Genomic DNA, 26,019 nt, shown 5'->3' on the forward strand with positions numbered 1-26,019 from the left:
AAGGCTGCCCTTTAATCTCTCTTTTTCATTGAATTAATTTTTAGGACCAGAGAGAAGTGTTGATGTCACTGATGTCACGAAACAGAAAGACTGCAAGATGAAGCTAAAGGAATTTGTTGATTACTACTACAGTACGAACAGGAAAAGGGTCCTCAACGTGACTAACTTGGAGTTCTCGGACACTAGGTAAGATGGTCCAGCTTGCTGCACTGTGCAGTGGCCTGGATACTTCACTGGGTTTGACTGATGGAGTTTGAACAGCATCTTCCTTCTCCACTGGCATTCTCTCTTTAGGAAATACTGGTTTAAGCTTGGAATATTGGTTTCTTGTTGTTCTAACTCTCCACTGCATTGTCTATATGTAGCCATTTTAGGCAAAATGTGGAAATGAAAGTGCTATTAACTATACCAAGAGAATGGTATGTAGTGGACAACATGGGCTGGTATTTATGTTGGTACTTCAGACTTGCGTATTATCAGCATTCATACATCAGAATAGAACATTTTGGCACCTCTCAGGTTTATATTAACTCTAGTAGTAAAGGTATAGTTAGTTCAGTACCACTGTATACTAGAGAGATACAACTAGGTACTGCAGTAGATCAATTCTGTCCTGTCCTGGTAGCAAATGATAATGTAGGATGTTTCTAGTATAATTTTAGATATTTATATGCAACAAGACAAATACTGATAAGACCGAAGAAAAAGGACAAAGATGACCACAGAGGTATCATAAAACTGTGTGTAAGTTTGTAGGAAAACATGGATTTAAGAGGTCTTATTTTTTAATGGTGGGATGAGATGGGAATCTTCATGTAAAGCAACAAAAGCCCTTTCTCAGCTTAAGGTGATCTTTTAACATGGTAATCTCCTCAGAGCATTCTTTTTTAAAATGTGTTGTGCAGCAGTGAGCTTGCTAATTATATAACGCTGGTAATAACTAATGGTAATTTTGATTGCATCATATATTGCTTATTGAAATCCATTTCCATTTAATGTTACGGAGACCACGTAAGTAGATGATGTAGGGCTCTAGGTGTGGCATAACACATCACCGGATGTCCTTTAATGAGAGTAAGTTTGGAATAATTATAATCCTGTACTATCTGTAGAAGTTTTAATTTAAGTGGTTTTACAAGTTAACCTGTAATCTGTATGACAACAGTTCAGAACTAGAGTGATGCTAATACACACACCCGACAACTTTCTGTTGTGCTCTGTGTGTGTGTGTGTGTGTGTGTGTGTGTAAAACTATATCCACATTAGCTCTGAATTTGAAGCTGAGGTGCTTTAGTGATGCAGTGAGCTAAATGTAGTGTTATTGGCTATGTGAATTTTATCTATTGTCCATGATAGGAAATCTACTCTTCTCCTCATATTTTATATTGGATTCTTCGCATAAGACAATTAGCTAGTGAAAATGCCTAAGAATAAAAATGACTGCTTTTTTGCAACGTGCTTTATTTATCACTTGAGCTGAGCAGATGCAGCTATAATGTACTGAACTTCATGCAACTATGTGAATCCTTTTTACAATTCTTGTAGTCCTTCTGGGTAACTAGTACTTCTAGAAAGGAAACATACTACAGGACGAAGTTCCTTTATACAAACACTACACAAAAAATGATGATTGTCCACACAAAAATGAAGAATGGTTGTTTGGGAGAGCATTCCATTTTAGCAGGATGACATTAGGCTTAAGTTAGTCTAAAAAAGAAGGCTGATGGATAATAACATGCTCATTTCTTTTTAAAGCCATAACCTTTAGCCTTGTAGTTAGTGTTTTAGTAGTTTACACCCATTTCTGCAGAAAGCATCTATAGTAATCACAGGCTTCAAAGATTACCAGTATTTTCAGTAGAGATTTTTTAGCTTTCTGCTATTATTGCAGAATAATGGGAGGTCTTTTGTTCTTAAGGACTGCTGGAGCTGTCACTCATATGCTGCTGATTTAGACATTAACTAGCAAATATTTTATTTCTTAACATAGACAGTGACATTTTAATTGAAAGCACAGCTTAATCTTTCCTTGCCTTTTTAATGGAGCTATTGTTATCAGTATTTGACAGTGAGCATAAAAGACACGTGGGAGCATTTAATTTTAGACTGAAGTGCAGATATTCTCACTGAAGTGAGATTTTAAAGTTTCCAACATTAAACCTTCACTCTCTGCAAGTATCAGTCCAAATTTTGGACTAGTTAAATATAAAGCTTATTGCATTTTGGGATGAAATACTTTTATTACCTTTTCATTATGCCAGTACATTGTCTTAGCTGCGATTTGAATATATTCAAATGATCAACCCAAATTACACTTTTTCCTGCTTTAGAGTTTTTCATGAAGTGTAATCAATCTAAAAAAAAGATCACTGTGATTCTCAGCATCAGATAAAAACTTACTTAGTTCTTAAGTCTTAAATATTAAGATTGCAGGTTAACTTGCAAATTTTTAAGATTTAACAGACCATTTTTATAAGAATGAGCACATTTCAATTGTTCTTCTGAAGGTGCTTGGAAAAGCGGCTGTGATACAGCGCTGTTGATAACTGAGCCCACATAGCACTAGGTAGGAACTAGAAAAATGCGAACAGCAAATACTTTATCGTAAATATTGCTACTGTGGTAAATCAATGGATCATTGCCAAATCATCATCCTTGACAAAAAGTTTCATTTCTATCTGAAAATTTTTCACAAATTTTCTGAATTGCTGCAGTCTAAATGAAGAGCAACTCCACTGATACTTATGGAGTTACTTCAGATTGTCATATGAATATTAGAATCAGACTCCACTTTTCATTGTATCAGGCTTATTGCATTCTTTCTTAAAAAGCTGCATATTTTTTTTTAATTTTCTCTGTAAAGGATGTCCAGTTTTGTAGAGCCTCCAGATATAGTTAAGAAGTTGTCATGGGTGGAAAACTATTGGCCTGATGATGCTCTTCTGGCTAAACCAAAAGTTACCAAGTACTGCCTGATCTGTGTGAAGGACAGCTATACAGATTTCCACATAGATTCTGGAGGAGCATCTGCATGGTACCATGTGCTGAAGGTGAGGATTCATGTTTTTGCAGTATATCTAGTAATTTACTAAATTTTATATCCTAAGACCTTCCTAAAATTCTCTCAAAGATTCAGATCTCTTCTCAGTATTTTTCCCCAAGATCTGATGGTAGCCCGGAGAAATATGTAGAGCCTCAAGTGCTGTAGGTGGGTATAGGCTCAGTCATGCTAGTTTCTGTTGAGCAAAGAGGCATCTTGGCATGTGAAGTTGTCTGTGTATTCTCACTGTATTAGAATATTAATATTTCTTCAGTGTCTTCCACACAAACATCTTTTTAAGACCTGGCAGATATTAAGTCCTGCAATTGTAGGGTAATGAAATTTAATACTGTAGACATCTGTCCAACAAATCTGAGCAAGCGTGATCAGCTAGTGAATTAGTTATTTCAATAGTTCTGTACAAAACTGACTAGCAAATTTTATTTAAATAGTATTAAAATATGTAATGCTATACATTTAGTTATATACATGTGTGTATTTTTGTGTGTGTATGTTTAACTGTGTCAGTGCAGTGTTGCTTGGTTCGGCTGCTCGTTGCTAATTGCATCTCTTCTAATTCAGGGAGAAAAAATATTTTATCTTATCAAACCAGCCTCTGCAAATATTTCTCTTTATGAACGCTGGCAATCAGCAGCAAACCACAGTGAAATGTTTTTTGCAGACCAAGTAGATAAATGTTACAAATGCACAGTTAAACAAGGACAGACACTCTTCATTCCATCAGGTGAGTAGGCTGTTAAAGGTGAGGTTTTGTTTTTTGTTTATTTTAGAAATACTGAAATGGCATCTCTAAACTAATGAGACTGTGATTTGACCACACATCCTTTCTCTGACAACGTCTAGTTCTCAGTAGAAGTTTCATTTCATATGCTTACAAAAAAATTCAAAACTTTTTTCTGTTTTCTCTCAATATTTCAGCAGTCTTTAAAAAATACAACTAATACAGTGTTCCACTCTTCATCTAGCTGGCTTGAAGTAACTCACGAATCCTGTCTTTTTATGTCCAAGCATGACATTGGTACTTTTTGCCACAGCATCCAACAGAGAACTCATGTTGAATTGCTTGCTTGCTATGACGCCCACAAAATCCTTTTCACAGTCATTGATTCCCTATGACACTAAGGGACTATAGGTGCCTGTATGAGTGTGAGTGTGCATTACTGTTTTACATGAGGCTGAAGATGTGACTGTCACAGATTCATTTGTATTGCTTGATAGATTCAGACTGTCATTGAAACTTAGAGATTTTGTTTTTCTCAGCTTCTGGGAGGATCTTCATGCAGACAGGGAGTTGATTAGCAGAAAGCACAGTTTTAGGTGAACTAAGTTCTACTCATTCCTCTTGTCCCTCGCTTTCCTGTGATCTTGGCCAATTATTTCTTCATTTACATTTCTGTTTCCATCATTCCCCTGTATCTGTTTAAACTGTAATCTCTTCGCAGCAGGGATGGTTTCTCCCTCTGTGTGCCTTTAAACAATGTACTGCCTGCTGGATTCTTAATCTGAGTTGAGACTTCCAGGCAGCCCAAGTAATTATTAACAGCAGTGGCATTTGTGTTTTAGAGGAAGCCTGCAGTAGCGCCATTTTGCTGTGTGAGTGTATTCTTACACAGAACAATTACACATCTGAACATTGCTTTGACCATAAAAAGTGGAAAGTGGGTATTTCTCTCGTGACCATATGTGAAGCAGATGGTGGAATAAACACTGAAAAATTTATAGAGATTCACCAATTTAAGTAGATTTTTCTTATGAAAGTAAGTATTTGGAAAACACCTGTTCCTGGCACTGCAGTAAAGTCAGTGTCAAGAGATGTCACAGATTTTTATGGTGATGTGAAAGCAGCTATCATTACGTCGCTGCTGCTGCTGCGGCCTTTTACAATAACGAGGAAGCAACAGCACTGTGAGCAATATGTCACCTTCACTTTCTGTCTGTTTGATCTTGCCACACTTGAAGGTAGTCCTGGAACTGGGAGACAAAGGTACTTAGCACCTTCCTGGACTACATCTTTATTGTGCAAAATAAACAAGGGGACAAATTCAACCTTGTTTTAAGTGTATGCAGTTGTAGTGCTGAATCGGACTGAGGAGCCCCATTGGTATCTAGGAAGTAAGTTACTAAGTGTGGTGCAAACATCTTGCTGTGAAAAAATTTTTGTTATTATGAATCCAGTTTTTATTCTCAAGACTCTCTTTCTCTTTTAGGTTGGATTTATGCAACTCTAACGCCTGTAGACTGCCTAGCCTTTGCAGGACATTTTCTACATAGTCTAAGTGTTGAAATGCAGATGAGGTAATCTGTCTCTAAAACTTAAAGTTAGGTTGAGGTTCAGTTTTTAATAAATTGGCCATTTTCTTGCCTAATAATTAGCTGACATTTGCAGTCATGTTTTTGGTGTAGCCCTATTGGGCACTTTTGGAAAGTGTACCCACGTTTTTCCCCTTCGACTGTGTTCTCCCATGCTGAGATATTCTTAGGCAGTCCTTACACTTATTGCATAGAGCATAGAAGGACATGTGAGGTGTTTGGATTGATGTGGCCAAATCCCAAAGGAAGAGCAGTTAAAAACTGTCAGGAGATCTAGCTTAGAACATGCTATTCACCTTCTCAGTAAGTCCTCACCTGCTCAGCTGGCCTCTTTGCCCAGTGTAAGGCAGTAGTAGTAGTTCTTTACTGTTGCTGGACAAAGAGTACAATAAAACTATCTTACATCTATATCTTACAGTTTCTTACTAGTGTTGTTTTATGTTACACTTTTGGCCTGATGCCAGAATACTTGGTAAGCAGCACAAAGAAATGAAGCACTGCAAAATGAACCTCTAAGGTATTTATGAGCAGTGCTTTTCACTCTGCAATGTGCTTGTGACCTGCTATGCTTTAAGTTCATTTTGCTTTGTATTGCAGGGCATATGAAGTAGAAAGACGATTGAAAATTGTCAGTCTGACCCAGTTTCCAAACTTTGAAACTGCATGTTGGTATATGGGAAAGCATCTACTAGAGACATTCAAAGGTAAAATGGCATTTTTTTTGCCTGCCTTGTTTGCTTAGCTTTGGGGACATGAAAATAGTTACTCTTAATTTCTGCTGATGTGCCATGTAGAAGATGGAAAAAGGCCAAAATCATTCTTGTTAGAATTTTAAAATTTTACTTTTAACATATCAGCCAGGAGAAATATAACTGGAAAGCTTAAAAAGTATTTCTTGAATTAGAGTCTGTCTGCCGTACTGCTATGATGTGACAGGATGTGCCCGTCTGGTCCAGCTATCCCCTGAATCAGGGGATATATGCCATCTTACTCTAGTAAAGATCTTAACTGTCCTTCTTATCTATGCCGAAGTGAAGGTTTCATCTTATAAAATGTATTTAAGTTGCCTCAGAAGCAAATAATGTTGTAACCAACCATCTAGGCTTGGTAGTGCAAGTCTTCAGTTGCCTGTCAGGCTTGGATTCATTCCCTATTTTCAACCTAATGTCCTACACAATGTGTCAGCCCAAGGCATATTGAGTAGTATCTCCTTTTGACATAATTCTGCTGATTTTGGTGGAAATATATGGGCCAGTCATATATACATGAGTTCATGTTGACATCAGTGACGTGACCAGCAGGAGTACCAAGAATTAAAGCAAAGTTCTCTGTGAAACTCAAGATCTTCTAAATCAGATTCCTTCAGAGTTGATCTAAACGACCACATGTCTATGTTTTTTAAAGTTGCAGGATGGCTTTGCTTTTTGCCTCTATTTGTTGTTACAGAACTTGTCTACAGAAACCTTCCAGATTCTTTTATAACAAGTAAAATGCAGCTAATTAGTAAGTAAGGTTGTGGACTCCTCTGAGCTTAGCCTGGAAGGGGGCCCCCTTGTGACCAACTCTGAACAAAAATACTGAAAAGCAGAAAAGTTTATATAAGCTTGTACTCACAAAGGAGAAGAGGAATATTTTGCCCAATATAATCTTTGTTCCCACATATTGATGCTTGTTTTTTTTAGGCAGAAGGAAAGAACCATTGACAGTGCCTTTTTATTCGCTCAATCTAGGATGTATGAACACAGAAGCTAGTTTGAGTACGTGACCAATAAAGCAACTTGAATGATTTCCAGTGTAGACATAACTTGTAGGAACACAATGTAGAAAAGCCAAGTTGGATTTATGACACAGTAAATATACACCTTATTACCATTAAGTTATAACAGAGATTCCTTTGTGGTGATCACCTTCCAAAGAGCACAGCTAAACTTCTTCAAATTAAAGAATTTATGTAAAACAACTGTATCTCCCAATGTTTGAATAGCACTGTTTTTTCCTCTACTTAGGTTTGCACAAAGCTGGGCAACAGCCTCCTGCTCATTTACTCCAAGGAGCAAAAATTCTCAATGGTGCTTTCAGGTCATGGACTAAAAAACAGGTAGGAAAAGACCCTGCTTTAATATTGTATTTGTTAGGTTTGTCGGTCACTGAAATAGAGAACAAACACTAGAACAAATAATATCTCCATAGCAAAACAAGTTAACTCTAGAATCCCAGAGAGAAAGGACCAGGAGAAAGGGGAAGGAGGAAGACGGTTGGGGGTTCGTAGTGCTACATGAGGAGTCAGCAGAAAAAAAAGGTACTCTCGGAGTTTTAAAAAAGTCAATTCTGCACATGACCAAAAGCATCCTGAATGAACATTCTCCATAACTGAACATTTTCATGTGCCAAAGCAATTCGGCAGAGGTAGTGTATGCAAGTGAGACATAGAATGATGCCTGCATTTTTGTGTGTACAAGGTGCCCAGTTCCTGCAAATTGATATGTTGGCTGAGCCAGGCAATACCTATTGGTTAGAAAGAAGGCTTAAAGAAATTTGCAGCTTGAATCATTTCAGCAGAGTTCCTTGTGCATGTGTTGTTCTAATGTTGTAGTGAATTAGCTGTAAGAGACAGACTGTTCAATCATAAAACGTGAACAGGAGAGCTAACATTGCTGGTTTCCTCAGGTACTGTGGCCTACCTATCTAGAAAAAAGCAGTCCTGCTTCTGTACGGCCGTTTGCAGAGAAGAAAGAACTTCTCAATCTATCTCTTTGTTTCATCCTTGCCAAGACTGACACTGACGCATCATTCATAATGTTGGGTTTGGGGATCAAGTCTTCTGAGCTGAGCCAAAGTTTTTGCAGATGGGCCATCGAACCATGGTCACATTGAAACTGCTGTGATTAATTACTGGCCTGCTGTAAATTTAAACTGTGATGTAGAGGGGAAGATACTATACCCCATGAGCAGCATCACGAGGAGCATCATGAGCAGCGTGGTTCTCATGGGGCAGGAGAGCTCTGCTGTACATAGCCTGTGTAGTTGTGTTTTCCTAGTATGCTTCCTTCACTTGCCGTACCTGTTTTTCCTCAGTTTATGATTTGTGTATATCTATTCATTTAGTTTCCAATATGGAAATACTGTATTACAAGAAGTTTAAATGTTAAAGTGATTTGACAGTTTTTAACATCTTTCTTCAGCCAGTGTAAATCAGAGCAGCACTTTTCAATTCATTGGTAATTCCCTGATTTATTCCAGCTGAAAAACCACTCTGATAGTGTTTCCTCCTACCCTAAAAGAGTCAGTGTAGTCAGCTGAAGGGTTTGTGATGGGCTGGTAACAAATATAAAATTCATGCTGAAGATAAAATGTTTTTCAAACAGCTCTTACAAAATGATCCTGTCAGGGAGACTCTTCCCACCAGCAGAGACTTCTGAAATGCAGGTTCTTCCTGCAGTCAGCTGAAAGCTGTACACATCCTATTCCCATTTCACCAGGATAAGGAGATAGAGAAATCACCAGGGAAAAAAGGTGTAGCTTCAGTAAATTTTTACTCCTCTTGGATTTTGTGTTTAAAAGAAAGTCCAGATTCCTGAGGAATAATAAAAATTTTAATCAGAAAGATATATACATAGCAGCTGTTGTTTCTGTCAGGTAGTGCAAAGTGCAATTGTTAAACAAATGTATAAGGATTTTGTGGATTCAGATTTCACCATTCGGATAACTTTTCCATTTCTAGATCCTTTGTAAAGGGTTCATGAACGATTGATGTGGGTTATGAGTATAATCTGAGAAGAATGCGTGCAGTAGGGTGGTTATATGTAGGTCATACCACACAGCGTCAAAAAATGTTCTGTATGGGTCCAACCTGCTGTTATAAGCATAGCTTACAACAATAATGTGGTAGAATACCAGTCATTCAGCATCCTTTTATGGACTGCTGAGTAATGATGTGTTAGATGTGACCATTTCATGGTTGCACATATGAGATTAATTTGCTTGCCAATTTGCTTGCTCCCTTCCCTAGGTTGAGCTGTTGAATTTTCAGACACATCACAGCATAGCTGGAGCATCCCAATATACAACAAGAGCTGTGCAGCTTTAGGATTTTCAGATGTTTTAAGAAGAGATAAGCAGCCAAGTTCACAATGTTACATACACAGTTTAGACCAATTAGGTGGCTGTCCCAGATTTAAATATAGTTAGGGACTTGGCTGCTGCCTACAGCAAAAAGGTAGTGCTTGAGCCTGAACTCAGAACTGTTCCCTGGTTTCCTTTAGTAAAGTTATCACTGTCAGACTGTTGTGTCACAAAAAACAACTGGCATGGAAGCTGCTCTTTCCATGTCACCCTGTTTATTTTTCTACCTGCTAAGCACGTGTTAAATACTGAGTCAAAGGAAGTCAGACTGTGTTGGCAGTTGGATAACCTTAAACTTTGAATATTATAACATGGCATGTAATGCAAATGTTGCTAGTCCTGCCAGGGAGCTCTCAAACCACTCTGCTGATAAGGTTTATGCCTATTGTACTCACTGAGGACTCCATCCTGAGACAATCCCTCCTTACAGAGGTAGAGAATAAATTTCTCACAGAATCTCATATAGGGGGGTAAGCAGAGTGATGTCACAGTTGTGAAAACATGGTAATATCTGAAAAAGGCTATTGACTTTGTAAGTAGTTGTCCTGAGGGAGCAGCAAAACACCCAGAAGAGGGGAAAAGTATATTTTTTCTTTATTTGGACTACTGATGTAGTCAGTATTGATTTGAGTACATAGGAGAAATACTGATGTGTCACTTAATGAGTCTTTTTGTATTTTTGCAAAAAGCATGCACAGAAACAACACCTTGGCTTTGTTCTGTTTTAGGCTTTAGCAGAGCATGAAGATGAACTACCAGAAAACTTCAAACCAGCACAACTTATCAAGGATCTTGCCAAAGAAATAAGATTAAGTGAGGTTTGTGCTCTTTTCATAATATTAACTACCTTATGCATTTTTAATACGCTAGGCTATAAAATGGAAGACTTGAAATAAATGAATCTTTTTTTTCACTCTGTTCCTAACAGAACTCCTGTGAGGTTTAGCAGTGGGGTTACTGCTCAGGACTCGTCTGTGGTTGACTGGCCACGTTCTGGGCGCCTGTTCACCCCCTGCCTGCCCTGCCTCCTTCCTCTCACACTTTCTTGTAGCTGGGCTGGCCACACTCCCCCCTCCATCCTTACTTTGGCTTTCTCTTTAGCTAATCCCTACCCAGAAAAACAGTAGAACTACAAGAATGCTGTTGCCACCCCCTTGATGACGCTCACTGTATAGTGACTCCTGTTCATCAGTCTTGTCTATGACATTGTTTATTGTCCGAGCTTGGGGCTATCGATCATTCTGTACAGTGTCCCAACAGGAGGCCTAGCTCTTGACTGGTTTCTAGGCAGAGTTGTTGTAGCAAACATGATAATAATTATAAATAAAGAGGCTGCGTGGCGATATTGCCCAATAAGTGCAGTATCGCACTGCACTTAGTGCATGTGTGTGACAGTGAAAGATGACAATAGCTAGCTCAGTCGTGTTTTGGGAAGACACTGTGTTGCATTCCAACCCTTTTCTAACTATATCCAAAGACTTGGAAACTGAAATCTCTCTCATCCTTTTATCCTCTTCAGTGTAAACTATACTTTTTTTGATGGTCAGAATGGCAAGTTAAACAGAAAATAATTTCTCTTTAATTAGTCAGACGCTGCTAATTTTAACTGAGCAGCTATTTTACTGTTTATTTTACCTGGAGGCATGAAACTTGATTCTACTGCATTTATCACATCTGAATTAACTTGAAATGGGTTGTGTTCAAACTGATTAGCATTTTAAACAAAAGATCATTGCTTTTATGTGTTTGTATGGGATGTCTTGAGGAACAAAAATCTACAGCCCAAACTATGCAAGTATGAACTCTTTACATATGCTTGATTAAAGTTTGTGTTTTGGACACATCATGACTTCTCTGCATATAGAGTATAGCTTATTGTTTGATTGGCTGTTGCTTCCTACCTGGACAAATGTCATCCTGCAAATATGCTATTTTAGGAAAAGCAAATGTTTTATATTATACAAATAACAGCATTGAGTATTTCTATTCAGCTTGGTGGGAAATAGCACTGTGTAAGTTTCTGGGGTACCAGATTCTTTTTTGTAATTTTTAAGAGACCTTTTAATTAAGAGACCTTTCCCCTGCGAAATGCTTCTATAATTATAAGTTATTTTTAAAGCCAGGAGGCACAGTTATGATCATTTTGTTCAACTTCCTGTACACCACAGCCCCTAGGACTTCCTGGATTTAATTCCTTTTTGCAGTTGAGCATATCTTTTATGGAAGCATCTTATCTTGGCTTTAAAATTTCCAATGTTAAATCACCACAAGTCTCATTCCAGTGGTTAACAACATCACTGTTAAAAGGCCATGTCTTGTCTAAATTCACTTCCAAGCTGTTCTTGCAACCCTTTAGCATCAGTTGTTCTCTAACAGCAATAAAAGCAGCTTGAAAGTGTAATCTGTGCTGGGTTAGCTGTCTTTAGAGGAGCTGAAGGAGCCAGCCAGATGCCGTGAGAAAATATGGGGTCACCTGAGGATTCCTCTGTAGAGGAGGAACCTTTGTCCACTCCAGCTTCCAGCATTTTCTTTGCTTTATTGCACTAAAACAGGACCAGCATAAAAAGAGAGAGCAAAAGAAACAGGAATGTCTCCTGTGGGCTGTTGGTCAGAGCGCCACGGGTGCTCTTCCAGGTGATGTGGGCCTGCTGGATAGCATGGGGCAGAGCTGACCTGTGCAGAAATGATGTGGATTAGTCACTTTGTACCAGTGACCCATGATGGTCTGTTGGTGTGTAGAGGGTTCCTGGCAAGGGTGGGATTTTTTTCCAAAAAAAAGTTCAGCTTTGGCTTAATGTTATCCGAGCGGAACCTCAGCGGTCTCAGGGTTAGGCTAGCACATGCCTAGAGCGGCTCGGCCTTGCGCTCCCGCTAGATAAGCTGTCAGCGCAGCTGTGGCAGCACGAGCCCGGAGCCCGGCCTCAAAGGGCATGGTGCAGGCCGCTCCAAGGCCCTCGCGGCCCCGGGTGCCCTGCGGCAGATCCTCTCCCCAGAGCCCGGCTCCAGAGACACACGCAGAGCCAACGGGCCAGCCAGCGGTCTGCTGGGTTGGACACCGATAAACGAGGCTGGGTCTTTCTGACTGTGTCACCCATGACCTACAGTGTTGACATAGCTGCAGCCTATAAAATCTCTGGGACGGGAGCCACCTTATGTGTATGTTTTTGTGTAGCACCAAAACTAATCTAGCACCTAGGGCGGTCCGTTTGACAGTCCTACCTGATGACATAACCTGATGACAGTTAAGTTCCTTACCAAGCCAGGGGAGTTTGTCTAGGCCAGATTTGTGCTTGAGCAATTGGGGGCGGGGGGAAATCAGTGGCGAGCAAAGTGTAACTGCAACACGTTGCTGCATGTTCTTCGTTCCCTGGCAAGTCCGATGCGTGAATGCACAGTTACCCTGCACTGGAGGGGGGATGTTTGGGGTTTACTTCTGCGCAGAAGCAGGGTGCCGTAGAATATCCGAGTGTGAGACAGAGGGGTCTGAATGCCTTCCCGTCTTCTGCCGATTTACAGAATGCTTCGAAAGCCAGCAAAGCAGACACGAGTGCCAACGCAAACGCCGAGGAGATTTGTCCTGTGGAGAAGGAGGAGGCGCCATCACCCGTCCAAGTGACGCCTCCACCCCCACCTGTAGAAAAAGTCCCCAAAAAAAAGACTCCAAAAACTGTGAAGACCCCCAAACAACTTAAGCCATCCAAACCCCCCAAACCTCCCAAGCCACCTAAACCCCCCAAGCCTCCCAAAACGCCAAAAGTCAAGGGAGAAGGAAAGAAAAAAGGAAAGAAGGCAAAAGAGAGCCCACCGCCAGCCATCCCAAATCTCGACCTGCTGGAGGCACACACGAAGGAGGCTTTGACAAAGATCGAGACACCAAAGAAGGGCAAGGTGGGTCGTGTTTTAACCTCTCCCTGTTCTCTCACCAAAGTGGCGGTAAAGTCTCTCTTTAGGTCTTGGGGAAATAAAAAGGAAGCAACACAGTGTGCAACCGTGGCTCCGCTGAAGTAAATGAGAGTTTTGTAACTACTAGCTTGTCTTTTTTTTTTTTTTTTTTTACCTGTTCAATTTGATTTGACTGTGTGCATAGTTACTCATTTAATATGGCGCCTCCAAGAAACTTATTGATTCAAGCTGAGTTTGGCAAACTACTGCCAGTTTCCTCTCCAAAATAAGGTGAGGTGAAAATTAGAAGAAATTTTCTTTAAAGGGCCTTTTGTTGCCCTTGGACGATTGTTTTCATACTTCAAGTGTTATTAGCACTCTTGTGTGCGTTTCCGTAATCAGTTATCAGAGACAAGATGAAGGGATTCATTTCTGAGGCATCTTATTCGAGTGAGATTCTGCTCTGGAATGACTGAACGAAGGTAAAACAATAGTTTGTTTCCATTTTTACACATGTAGGGCTTGTGTCATTTTGACTTTAATTCAGTGTGAATTTTGCTGCTGCCTTCAACAGGGCCAGGATTTCACTGACATACTGACAGAGTAATCTAATGTACAGAGTTTGTTAAGAAGTATCCATACGAGTTTTCTATAAAGCACCTGAATTTCCTAGTAGTTTGTATGCAGTTTGTGAAACCCATCCATGGAGCGATAGGCAGGGAGATGAGCATGTTTTTATAGTAACTTTGTATGTTATGAGAAGGAGATATGACAAGGAGAAATGCCTTTTCTGCATTTCTGAAGCAGCAATATTTGATTGAATCTCATATTTTGGGTCAAAAAGAATGAGTCAGAAGAGCAGTTTTCAAAAAATGTCATGCTATATTCTGGATAAAGCAGATGTATTTCTGTAAAATGCTGGTAACATGCCAGCGCTTCTTCCTCGTTAACAGTACACGCTGACTTTTTTTTCCCAGGCCGCAAAGAATGTTTTAAGTGTTCCCAGTAAGGAAGCCGCTAGTAAGCAGAATGAGGTGGAGAAGTTTGAAATTCGAGAACAGAATAAAAGCAAAACAGAAGCCAAATGGAAATACAAGGTAAAGTCTCCTATTAAATTCTGCTGCTAATTCTGCCACATAGAGATATGTTAAGGATGGAGAAATATTCATGGGTCTAGCTAAGCACAGAGTACAATCCACTGATTTTCAGCTCCCAAAGAAAAAAATTTGAGCAGAAAATAATCAAATACTTGTTGATAAAGGAGGTGTGGCTTTTTTTTTCTTTAAAAGCATGTGCAGAATTGTCCATCCTCATCCTTGGTGAAGCCACTGGGAACAGAGTTAGGAATGAGATTTTTCAGTGGTGATCTGGTTTGTAGTCCTTATTCTTACCTAATTACACTACTTTAAATCTGGAGTAGTTCCAGAGAAATCAATAAGTAACGATAGTGTAAAAATAGAGTTAATGAAATCTGAATTATGCCATATGAAATAAAAGCTTGCCTCCCTGGAGAGCTAACGTAAGGTTAGTAAAATTCATGACTGGAATAAAACAGTTTTCTTCCAAGCCCCATTTAGAACAAGGTGACACTTATTTCTCACAGAAATAACTGCTGCCTGGATTTTGCCTATATTTGAAAATAAATTCCCTAAAACAAAACAAAAACACATGCTGTTTTTTGTGGGAAAAGCTAATACGAATCCTGACTTCCCCTCCTCAACAGAGAGGTCTAAATTTTTTGTGATAAAAACAGTCACAGTTAATGTGATCAGATCAATATGTACTGATTAATACCCCAGCCAGTACTGCTTAGGAAAGTATTAGGGCAATGCTTAAAAAATAATCAAAGACTTGCTTTGCACTGAATGACTGATATTAAATTGTTAAATTTATAATTCAAGCTCTTCTGAAAGTGTGAAAGAAGCAAGCAGGGCTTGGACATGTAAGTGCAGTCACATTTGCGAGATCACAGGCACAGTGCTTGATTTTGTCCTTAGCTGCACGGGCACGATGTTGATCAGCAGCGTACTTACCCTGTGCGCTGATTCACTCAAATGCTTTAGTATTTTACCTAAATCTGTACCAATTTAAGAGACCAGCACTTAAATTTGGCATCAGGTACTGCTTAAAGTTAAGCTGGTGCTGAAGTGCTTCTTGAATGGGGACAAGTCCGTGAATTGGAACCCATGTAGTCTAAGGATATAAACCTCTCTCTCAATTACCACATTTGGAGGGTGCATTTTTCTCTGTATGTAGACCAGTAGATTCTCTGTATGCCAGCCGTTTAGAAGTAAGTGCTTGAGGTCACATAGGAATCTGAAATACTAACAATTCATTTGCCTAATTTTATTGTATTCTTTGGGGGGTTTTTTGCTTTTCAGAACAGTAAACCTGATTCCCTACTAAAAATGGAAGAGGAACACAAATTGGAAAAGACACCTTTATCAGGAAATAAGGACAATAAATTTACATTCTCTTTCTCTAATAAGAAGCTGCTTGGGTAAGTAAAAATATAACAATACACATCAACTAAAAAAGCAGATAAAAACATCTTGTGACTATTTGTTTTTTAGACAAGCAGGTTAAAATCTGCCTTTCTGGTCAAAGTAAAAAAAAAAAGTGCTTATCCAGAAAGTTCTTGCCTCTAGAACTTGATTTACCTAGAATCCAGCTTTTCTGGCCCTAACAGCAAAGATTTGTCTTTGAGGCTAGGAGTTTGCTTGAGAATAATGCCTTCAATATACAGGCTGCATCTAATTTTTAGCAATTTGGGTTCTTATTAGTTTGAATTTTCCCATTTTATATTTATTTTTTTTTTTTTTGTGCAGCTATTATTCAGGGAACATTTTAAATAAACTGTTAAATAACCCCTGCATGCCAGAATTCCATGTTGTGTGTGCATTACATATATCATGTTATACTTTGAGACAGCTTTAAATAAGATAGTGCTTATTTTAAGCCAGTAGAGCTACTCTAGTCTGCTTCATATTTTGAGGTATAAATGGTAGGTACAGAAGTGTGTTTATAAAATGATTTGAATTGCTGTGACATTTCTGAAAGCGTTCGAGTTGACTGAGATTTCTGTGTAAAGAAAGATCCGCAGTGTCTTTCTGTCTATTCTCAAAATGTTTTCCACTGAGAAAGGCTGTTGTTTCTAATTTGTAACTTTTTTTTTTCAGTTCCAAGGGAGTCAAAACCCAGCTGAATACTAGTGTGTTTGGATCCCTGCAGAATTTTAAAGAAGATAAAGCAAAACCTGTACGAGATGAGTATGAATATGTGTCAGATGATGGCGAACTAAAAATTGATGAGTTTCCAATCAGAAGAAAGAAAAACACTACAAAAAGAGAACTGCCCTGTAAGAATATTTCCTATTTTGTCTGTATCTGTACAACTAAGTCATGTATTGGTTGTCCAAAACTAGTTTTCGTATTATGTAACACACACTAAAGAAAACTGTGTTTTACTTGTCAGACAAATATAAGTGTATTTAAGTTGCTTCCAAAGTTGCAGCTTAAGAGCACTGTTTTTTGAAGAGAAAGGGGAGTCCTTCCATTACTTTAATTTTTTTTTCCAGTTTTATCAGATAAAAAAGACACTCTGCAGCACACTCCTGTTAAGAAGCCAAAGGTGGAGTCGGTATCATATAAGGTATGGTTATTTTTTTTTACCTATCATAAGCAAGTACCCATTGTAAGTCTCTAATAATATGTGGGGCCTTATCTGAAAAGTGCCTGGCAAATGCTGTCCCAGATCTGCTAAGCCTTGCTTAATGGTAGGTGTGCAGTATGCCCCGGTGTAGTCACCAGTGAATTTCATTCACAAACTAGAAGTGTCTTTATCCTGTCCAGATAAGGTGACAGTGCAGTACTGTAAATGCCAGTAGCCAAGACTTTGTACAGGCTGTTGTCACATCCTCTCCTTCATTCTGCAGTCGCAACCTGCCCAGAACAGATAGCATTCAAATACTGCAACAGCTAAGCATAATTTTGTACTGTGGCTTGAACTGCTTGTACATGATCAAGTCTGGTGGGAAGTATGCGCAGGGACCATGACAGTTGTACAACAACACAAGAACAGGAGCAAACTATAAGAATGGATGGGAAAGGTCAGAAGGAGATTTCTGTCGTGCCTGCCTTGACGTTACATTGCTGACAGGCACAGGGGTCTCTCCCAGGCCATGATCCCAATAGGTGTCTGTCCCCCACCTTTCCTTCAACACTGCCTTCAACGCTGATCATTAAAAATTTACATTTTCATGGCTGACAGATGAAACTCAGAGCAATGCTAATAAAAACTGGAGTCACATTATTTGGTGTTTCATGTTACTGGAAGCCCTTAATACCTGTTAATGTAGCAATTAAAGGCTTTATCTGCTAGCATTTAGCAGAGTCCTCTTCCACCTATTATGGGCTCACATCTAGAATGCCCTTGGTTCAGCATGATACTTATACATGTCCCTTACTTAAAATACTGGAAGAGCCTTTGCAGTGTTACTGTGCCTGTTGATAGCTTACCTCTAAGAAGCTTAAAAACACAGGCTTAATTTTGCTCTTAGCTCTTATTTGCATTAGCATTGAAGCTTAGTGCTGGAAATTAAACAACATGCTAAAATGTGTTGCCCAGCTGTGGTTAATATAAATCCATGTTATAGTATCTGAGTTGCTCATAAAAAGCAAAATAGATTGTTAACACAGAACTGCAGGTGCCTAAAATGTTTGGCCCTAAGAGCTAAGGAATCTGTGTCATCCTGGTTTGGCTCAGGGATATTCAGGAGCACGTGCAGAGCTGCTTGCCTCAGTCAGTAGTTAAAGTCTGGAGAACAGTGCACCGAGAGCAGTACAAAACATACTGATACCCCTTTGAACAGAAGTTTAAGGAAGGGGACCAGTTCCTGCACTGAGCAGTAATTGGCAGTCTAAGCAATAATGGCTAGGACTTTATAAGCCTAAAAGCAGGGCAGGAATGGGGAAGAAAATTGTTCCACTATACTTTAGACTACATAAGGTAGTCTCATAAAGATACCAGCTCCAGGAAGATAGTTGGACGAAGCTAGCTTCAGTATTTTCACATGTTTCTGTTTATATGTGTCTATCCAATTCCTCTGTCAGATGTTCCTGTCCTCTTGCAGCAGGAGTGGTGAAGTGGATCTGTGTCCAAGTTGGCTAAGTTAAGACTCTAGCAAGATGCAGACCTGTGCTGACAGACATATGGCCGCACGTTCACTTATTTTGCTTACAGCGTCATGATCTCAAGAGCAGGAGGAGTGGCTGGGGAGGGATCCTGTGCAGAGAATCAGATCTTAAAGCTGCTTCTTCTTGGTTGGAGGGGGACAGGAAAACCTGCTATGCCTACAGACTGCAAGGAAACTGATTTCCACTGTGTACCTGATTGTCTTTTTTTCTTTCTTTCTTTTTTTTCCCCCTTTCTTTTTTTTTAACCAGAGCAAATTAGAGAGGCCAGCCCTGTATCTATGGGAGAACAGTAGGCTGCAAAAACTATTGTGTTGTTCTGGCTAACTTAGTCAGTTTTCCTTTTTTGACCCTTTTCCTTGCTTTTGCAGAGTGATGATTCATCCGATGAAGATTTACTTCACATTGACACAGAGGCAAAGCCGGGGCGTAATTCCAAAGTAAAGAAAGAGAGTGGAAGTTCAGCAGGAATTCTAGATCTTTTGCAGGCAAGCAAGGAAGTTGGTGGTTTAGAGTATAACACCAACAGGTATGCACAAAGGAATGTTTTTTCCTCCTACCTTTAAAGAACAATTGCTCTTTTATGGGTAAAGGGAGGCAGGATGCATGTGAGCATGTGTGAGTGAGAGACAGAATGAATTTTGCAGCTTAGTAACTGCTCTTTCTCCAGTGAGCAGATTCTTCCTTTGTCCTGTGATCTGGAGGGAAAGGTGGTGGTGGTATAATTTAATAAATAAATTTCCCATCTGTAAATGCTGAACATCCATTTTAGCAATAATACTATAATAGATAAATCATTCAAAATGAAGAGATAGCTCAGTGAATGCAGCTTGAGGGCATGAATAACGTATGCGTTAAATGACTAGTATTCCTTCCATAAGGCATTGTAAGGTGCCACATAGTTGCCCGATTATTGACTGTTTGAAAGAAGAAAATAGGAAACCATCAACCCTACCTCACATCCGTGTTCATCATTCTTTCCCCCACCAAAACACATGGCTTGAAAAAAGCAACCTCTCTTACGGGTACTTCCATACCTAAAATGGAAACACTTGCCTGGGGCATGGTTGTGTTTCATATGGGACTACTGCAGATGGGCACTGAAATGACGCTGGATGCTCTGGAATCTGGTTAATAAGGTACAACACTAGATCATTTATTAATCAAAACAGCTGGGAGCAATGAGCAGTGAAAAGAAATACTTTAATTGCAAAATTTGTTTCCCAGACTCAAATGATGCAATTCAGTCTGGAACAAGGACTTTGTTTGGTCCCATCTCAAAACAAATGTATGGGTTCATTGCCTCCATTCTTTACAGGCCAAGTTTGATCTTCAACTACTGATAGTGGAATTAGTCATAGAAGTATGTGTGTCACTCAAAAGAAGCTAGTGGGACTCTTCACATATGGGAATGTCTTGCTTAGCTCAGATCTTGGGAACAAAGCCCAGGGAAGAATTTTTGGGAACACCAACTGAATTTATGACTAATATGCACAGAATGGCACAGCAGATGTGAACTGTTATATCCCATGCCCTGTGCTCCCAAGCAGTCTACTGACTAAGTACATCTTTGCTGCTATGCTTTTAAGTGGGTGATTTGTCCCCCATCTGTAGAAAACCAGAGGAATTCACATAAGGAGTCTCCACTGCTTCACAGAGGACCACAGGCTTGATACTTGTGCTGCGAATAAATTGTTGACATTGAAAGGGCCCTGTTTCTAGCCTCTAAACATGCCTGTTGTGCAAATGAAGGAGTTGAGCTGGGTGGTGATGTGGGGAATGCTCTGAAACACAGCAGAGGCTGTTCTCGTTAGGCACTTAAATAGTCCAGTTCCATCTCCACTCTGCCTCCGTTTGGAAACCATCTTCACCAAGCAGGCAGGGCATGTTGATTCTCCAGGTTGGCTGCTTGAAGCAGCATTTATCCTACTCTTGGTTCATATAGCAGATGTTGCATGGAAGCAAGCGGTGTCTCACACCATTTTATACATGCAAAGCAGCAAAACCAATCTGCTTTGAGTGGCAAAGCCAAATCTTGTATTCAGCAGTTGCTGAGATGCCACATCAGCATCTTTTTCCTCTCTCCTTTCTCTAGTCCTGCCCTTGTTACACCAAGGCACAGAACCTGTGCAGGGAATAGAAATGACTATGAGAGTGGATCTAGGAGTTGAGAACAAACTGAACAAATGGAGATTAGTGCCGTCCTTTTCACCCATACTATGCTCTAGCTAAGTGTTGTGGTATGCGTGACCCAGGAAAAGTGCAGCTTGCAAATTTGAAAGGACCTGTTAAAGTGGAATGAGCAGTTCCCTTTGGAGAGTTAGAGAGGAAGATGTTATCTAAACCTGGGAAAGACTGGAAGTTAAAAGCCGTAACTGAGAATTCCAAAAGATACGCCGCGTGGTCAAAAGGGAACATATGGAATAAGTTACCAAGGGAAACCATAGAAGCAAATTGTAACAGAGAGTTTAAAAAAAAAGAAGGGAAGAGAGAGAGAGAGAGAGGGAGGGTTTTTTATATTGCGAGAGAAGATGGAATTTGTTCAAGGCTGCATTGTAGTGACAGAGCTACAGAGAAATCTAAAGGAGGGAGTGTTGTGGAACCAGATGTTTCAACCCTCCTCACTTTATTTGGCAATTGTGTCTTTCATGATTTAGATAGTTGCAGGAGATTAAAGAAGATCATAAAGACTGTGTTAATGCAGGGTACATCAGCTGTGAAGTACCAAGCAGCTCTGTGAAAGACAGGCTTGCCTTTGCACATCAACATTTAGAGTTTATCACTTTTTGCAGCACAGCAATGGGGAACCTCATCTCTGTGTTGAATGGAGTTGTACATGCAAAGTCTCTTGTAAGAGTTTTCTGTCCATTCCTAATGCGCTCTCATTGTACTCGTCTCAGTGGCATATCACGCAGCAGGACTGCAGGTGAAAAAATGCCAATGATTTTAAAATCAAGTAACATAGTAACTATGTGTCCTTAGAAGGCTTATCCTGACAAGACTGGTATTTCTATGGAATTGGTTTAGTGCTAATCTTGGTTTAGTGCTATTTTTCCTCCATTACTGCATTCCCTCTAGCAAGTGGTTCTTCAAAACAGCCTCCACCTCTGTATTGCAGAGGGTATGGGGAGAGGTACCAGTGTCTGCAGCTCCCAGGAAATGTAGTATTTTTCAGTGTCTGGGCCCAAATAGGGCTGTGATTCTAGATTTTCCTGATCTCTTGAAATCTGGCCCTATCTCTGCCTCTGCCCTTCAAAAACCACTGAAATACTGCATTGGCATTTGTTATCTATTTGACTGCTCCTGTGAATTCCTTTTCCATTCCACATAATGGTGCATAAGGGAACCAGCGTTTATGTCAAATTTACACTTACATTTCAGCAGGTGGTTAGACATTTTGGCAGGTAGCTAGATGTATCTAACTGTGCAAATAAAGTTGTCAGTCTAATACAACTCCCCTATGTGAAGTACAGTACAAAAGAAGAAAATCTGTCAACCATTTTAAGAATTAAAGAAATCTGCTTCAGCCATGTTTACATTACTAAGCATTTGATGTAAAATGTGGTTGGCTGGCTGCTTGTGATGTGCAGAAATACAGAGGTAAGCTGAAAAGACAGACAGGTTAAAGAAACAGTTCTCAAAGATTCTCTTTCTAGCCTGGGTGGTGTCTTTCGCTGCCTGCAATGGGTTAAAACTGCCATTCAGTAATAGAGTAGGATTCAGCCCTTTCATTTTACCTCCCTTCAGCCTGGGCTTTGTATCCAATGTATTGGTAGACTCTGTGGTTTTTGAAATCAAAGTTGTAAATGCAGTCACATAACTAAACTGCCTGAATTACTACACTGTGTGTGGTAGTTTAGTGGGAATGTGTCATATCAATTTTGGCTCTTGTATAAACAATTAGGTTTTGGCAGTGTGTGTTGCAGCTTGATTGAAAAAAGCTCCCAATAAATGAAATCACTGTTTCATTTCATAATTATACTAGGCTTTTTAAATGGTCATAACATGCTTTTTTTAAAAAAAATGGAAGAAACGTGATATGCAAACATACTGTGTCGCAACATAATGCTGATGTGATCCTGCCTGACTCTCCTGCTGTATATTAACAATTTCCATCTTTCTCTAGCTTGTTTTGCTACTTGTAAGGCAGATAAAGAGTAGCTGGACATACATATTTATATGCATACGGTATGCATGTCTTGGATACTCAATGTAGCAGCACTGCAAGTCAGTCTATGTGGAATGTTCTCTGCTTGCATGCTGATCTGTGCATCTGAGAGCCAGCCCTGAAGTGGGAGACTTGTAGCCATGTCACACCAGTCCCGAAACTGCTAAGCTCCAGTAGTAATTGAGGAAGCAGGTCAGGGCTTTTTGTGTCAACTACCTCATCTGAATTGCCCAACTGAGTTTTAAATATATCCAGGGATGGCAATTCTACAGCCTCTATGGGTGAGTTGTTCCAGGGTTCGGCCACCCTCATTATGGACCTTTTCTTTCTTGTGTCTAGTTGGAATTTCCTCTGCTGCAACTTGTGACCATTGCTTCTCATCCTTTCGCTGTGCATCTCTAAGAAGGATCTGGCTCTGTCTTCTCTGTAACCATCGTGAGATGGTTCTTATTTCAAGTTAGTTCTTATTTCCATTTAGAAAGTGTTAAGTAGCTCCTGTGACTTTCCTTTGCCCTTATTTTTTTTTCCTAATTTTAGGATGAGCTCGGGTGATTGTTATACAGAGGCAAGGTGAACCATTAGCAAGTTTATCCTCATCTCGCCTTTGCCCTTCAGAACTGCTGGCCACTGTGTAGGCAGCATGGCGAATGCAGAAGAGGCCAGCCCTCAGTGAATTATATTCTGCCAGAATTAATAAATTAGATTTCTAAATGTGAAAAAATAGGTGACAGGTTCACTAGTGGCAGATCATCTCTTTCCTTTCATAAGCAAACTAATGCTGAACCCTCAAGACAGCTGGCAGTAGTAGAGTTGGTTGTGAAAAGTGAGGCATTGGCTCCCTGCATTATATCCTCTCCTAGCTTCAAGGTTTTGGGATAGTTCCTGTGCCCAGACAGTGCAGGGTCCAGCCTCGGCTAAGGAGGTGCAACCTTAGCCTGTCAGTGCTGAATTGTGTATATTCTTGCCCCAATCACAGCTGCTTGCGTATTGCCTCCTGCTGTGGAACATGCTGTCAGGGAAAGGATGCTTCTGTTGAGGCTAGGAGTAATGTAGGCAATGTGAAAGCCCCAAAACCTAAGCTGAACAGATGCTCTATACGTTCCTTCCTAATGAAGATGCTGCTAGCCATGGCAGGCTACTCTGGGGCTCTGAGGCCCCTAGGCTTAAACCCAGCATAGGCAAATAGTTGCAAACAGCACTGTGTGTATGGCGCAAAGCTGTCCTACATAAATCAATGTGTTATTCCTTGGGTTACCACTAAGATGAGTTGTCTTCCATGTTCCTCATCACACTGTCCAGACTGGACCTGCTGCAGGCTGATCACCCCTGTGGGAGATTTTACTTCGGGTGAGTTTTAACAGCAAATTTTCCCTTCTGTTATGGTGCTTCTCTCTGTTAATAATGTGAAAGTGCCCTGCTGTTTTCAACTCTCAGGAGCAGCAGCAGAAAGGCAGATGCTGGTGATGATGCTGCAGGGCATGTTAGCAGGCTTGAGAGCTCAGGATGCTCAGAGCCTGTGCAAGGTCGATTGGGCTTTGAACCAGGTCAGCTGCAGTTCTGGCAGACCTTGGGCTGGTCCTCAAGAACCCAGTGGTCTGGGTCGCTGAAGCTTGCCGCTTTGTTAATGCCCTTTTGGCCATCTGAATATTTCTTTTGCCTGTGGAGCATGCAGCAGCTGAGCTGAGGTTTACTAAATTGTATTATGTGTTGCAGATAAAGCTGGTAGTTTTCAGTGTGGACCTCTTTCGGTTCCTGAGCTCTAGTATCTGAAAATCACCAGATACTTGCTAGTCATATTGCAGTAAACTAATCCCCCTAAGGTGTCCCTTAGAGCAATGATACCCCAATCCTTCCCACAGTTTCTTTTCAAGAGTGAAAGGAAAAAATAAGATCCCCAAAAGGAAAACCATGCACAATGCTGAAGTGGAGCTCACTGCAAAAGGCACAGACTGGTATCAATCAGTTTATTAAAGTGTCCTTTTCTCCATTCTTCCACCAAATTATTTTTTAGCTTGAGGGAAAGAAAGCAAGACTGCCAGGATTTGCTCAGGGGCAGAGCAGCTGCAGGGTCTATGCTATTACCAAATGCCATCTTGGTGTGTGTTTCAAGGGCGCTTGTCAGCTAGCTGCTTCGGAAGGACCATGGGAGCAGAAGCACGCCAGCTGCTTTGCTCCTGCTCCCATTTTAAAAGCTTTTAAAGTCATTATTGTAACTCATAGATAGTTTACTTTCATAAATGTTTTTTTTTAAACATCACTAGAGCTACAGAAAGAGGATATGGCCTTCCAGAGCTTAAAAATTGCTTCATGTTTCTTCTTGAACTTTTCTTCAGCTTAGAAGGCAGAGCTCAAATACTTATGGAAGCACACGCAAGCGCGCTCTCTAATGAGAAACACTTTGCCCCATGTGCAGCTCTGTCTCTTTAAGACGTTTTACCCACACGTTCACGTTGCGGTTTGATTCTCAGACTCATTGGTTTTGATCATATTCCATAATTTATTTGTTAAAGCTTGTGTTGCTTAAGGCAATTCCTCTCCGATTTTCCCATTTAGTGGTCAGTTTTTGATGGTCTGTTTGCACTGTTTTGAGAGTCCAGCGTTTGCGAAAACTATTGGGAAAGAAAAGGGGAAGAAAATATGTTAATTTCTTATAGATGGTGCAAAATATGCATTTGATAGGGAGAAGGCTAAGGCATGAAAATGAGAGGATTAAAATGTCTCTTCACTAAATAAGTATTTTGATGTCCTTTTATTCCTTGAGTTGCTAGCTGCTAACACCAGCCTAACTCATTTTCAGGATTATTTATAAACGCAATTAGTGCCCAGAAACTCCCTTTATGTCTTGTGCATTACTCTATCCAGAGTCCTGTGATGGTTTAAAGTGGATTAAATTAAGATCAAATCAGAGAAAGTGATGTGGTACTGCTAATTTATTTGGAAATGCTGTATGTTAGCAGTCTCTATTGCATAACTGTTTTAAAAAATCATTATCACTGCAAAGTTTTTTTGCATTTCACTGTTTGCTCAAACTCCAAAGCATTGGAAATACTTGATGGTGTATGTTTTGCCTTTTGCAGCATTAATGTATGGTATTCTGTGAAGAGATTAACATTCTTCTATATTGTGGGGAATGTGCTTTCCCACCTCGCTAAGTGTACATGCCAGTCAGAGTTTACACATCCTTTGACCTCAGCCTACTCTGGAGGAATATATTATTTTCTATAATAGATGCAAACACAAAATGCTAGTTGCCAAAAGGCAAGCTCTGTTTAAGCAAGGTTTTC

General features: G+C 40.0%; 1 protein-coding gene across 4 annotated transcripts in view; it reads left to right on the top strand.

Moving 5' to 3' along the window:
• PHF2 (PHD finger protein 2) overlaps positions 1-26,019 on the top strand; it is a 105,893-nt gene that overhangs the window by 68,455 nt on the left and 11,419 nt on the right. For all 4 annotated transcript variants that reach the window (XM_067303804.1, XM_067303808.1, XM_067303806.1 and 1 more), the window contains exons 5-17: positions 45-186; positions 2,864-3,050; positions 3,623-3,785; positions 5,269-5,356; positions 5,969-6,075; positions 7,378-7,469; positions 10,222-10,311; positions 13,010-13,381; positions 14,353-14,472; positions 15,757-15,875; positions 16,555-16,733; positions 16,953-17,026; positions 18,939-19,096. In XM_067303804.1, the coding sequence (XP_067159905.1) occupies positions 45-186; positions 2,864-3,050; positions 3,623-3,785; positions 5,269-5,356; positions 5,969-6,075; positions 7,378-7,469; positions 10,222-10,311; positions 13,010-13,381; positions 14,353-14,472; positions 15,757-15,875; positions 16,555-16,733; positions 16,953-17,026; positions 18,939-19,096 (1,891 nt within the window). The remainder of the gene's footprint in view (positions 1-44; positions 187-2,863; positions 3,051-3,622; positions 3,786-5,268; positions 5,357-5,968; positions 6,076-7,377; positions 7,470-10,221; positions 10,312-13,009; positions 13,382-14,352; positions 14,473-15,756; positions 15,876-16,554; positions 16,734-16,952; positions 17,027-18,938; positions 19,097-26,019) is intronic.

This window comes from Apteryx mantelli, chromosome 12, assembly GCF_036417845.1.
Source record: "Apteryx mantelli isolate bAptMan1 chromosome 12, bAptMan1.hap1, whole genome shotgun sequence".
Lineage (NCBI taxonomy): Eukaryota > Metazoa > Chordata > Aves > Apterygiformes > Apterygidae > Apteryx > Apteryx mantelli.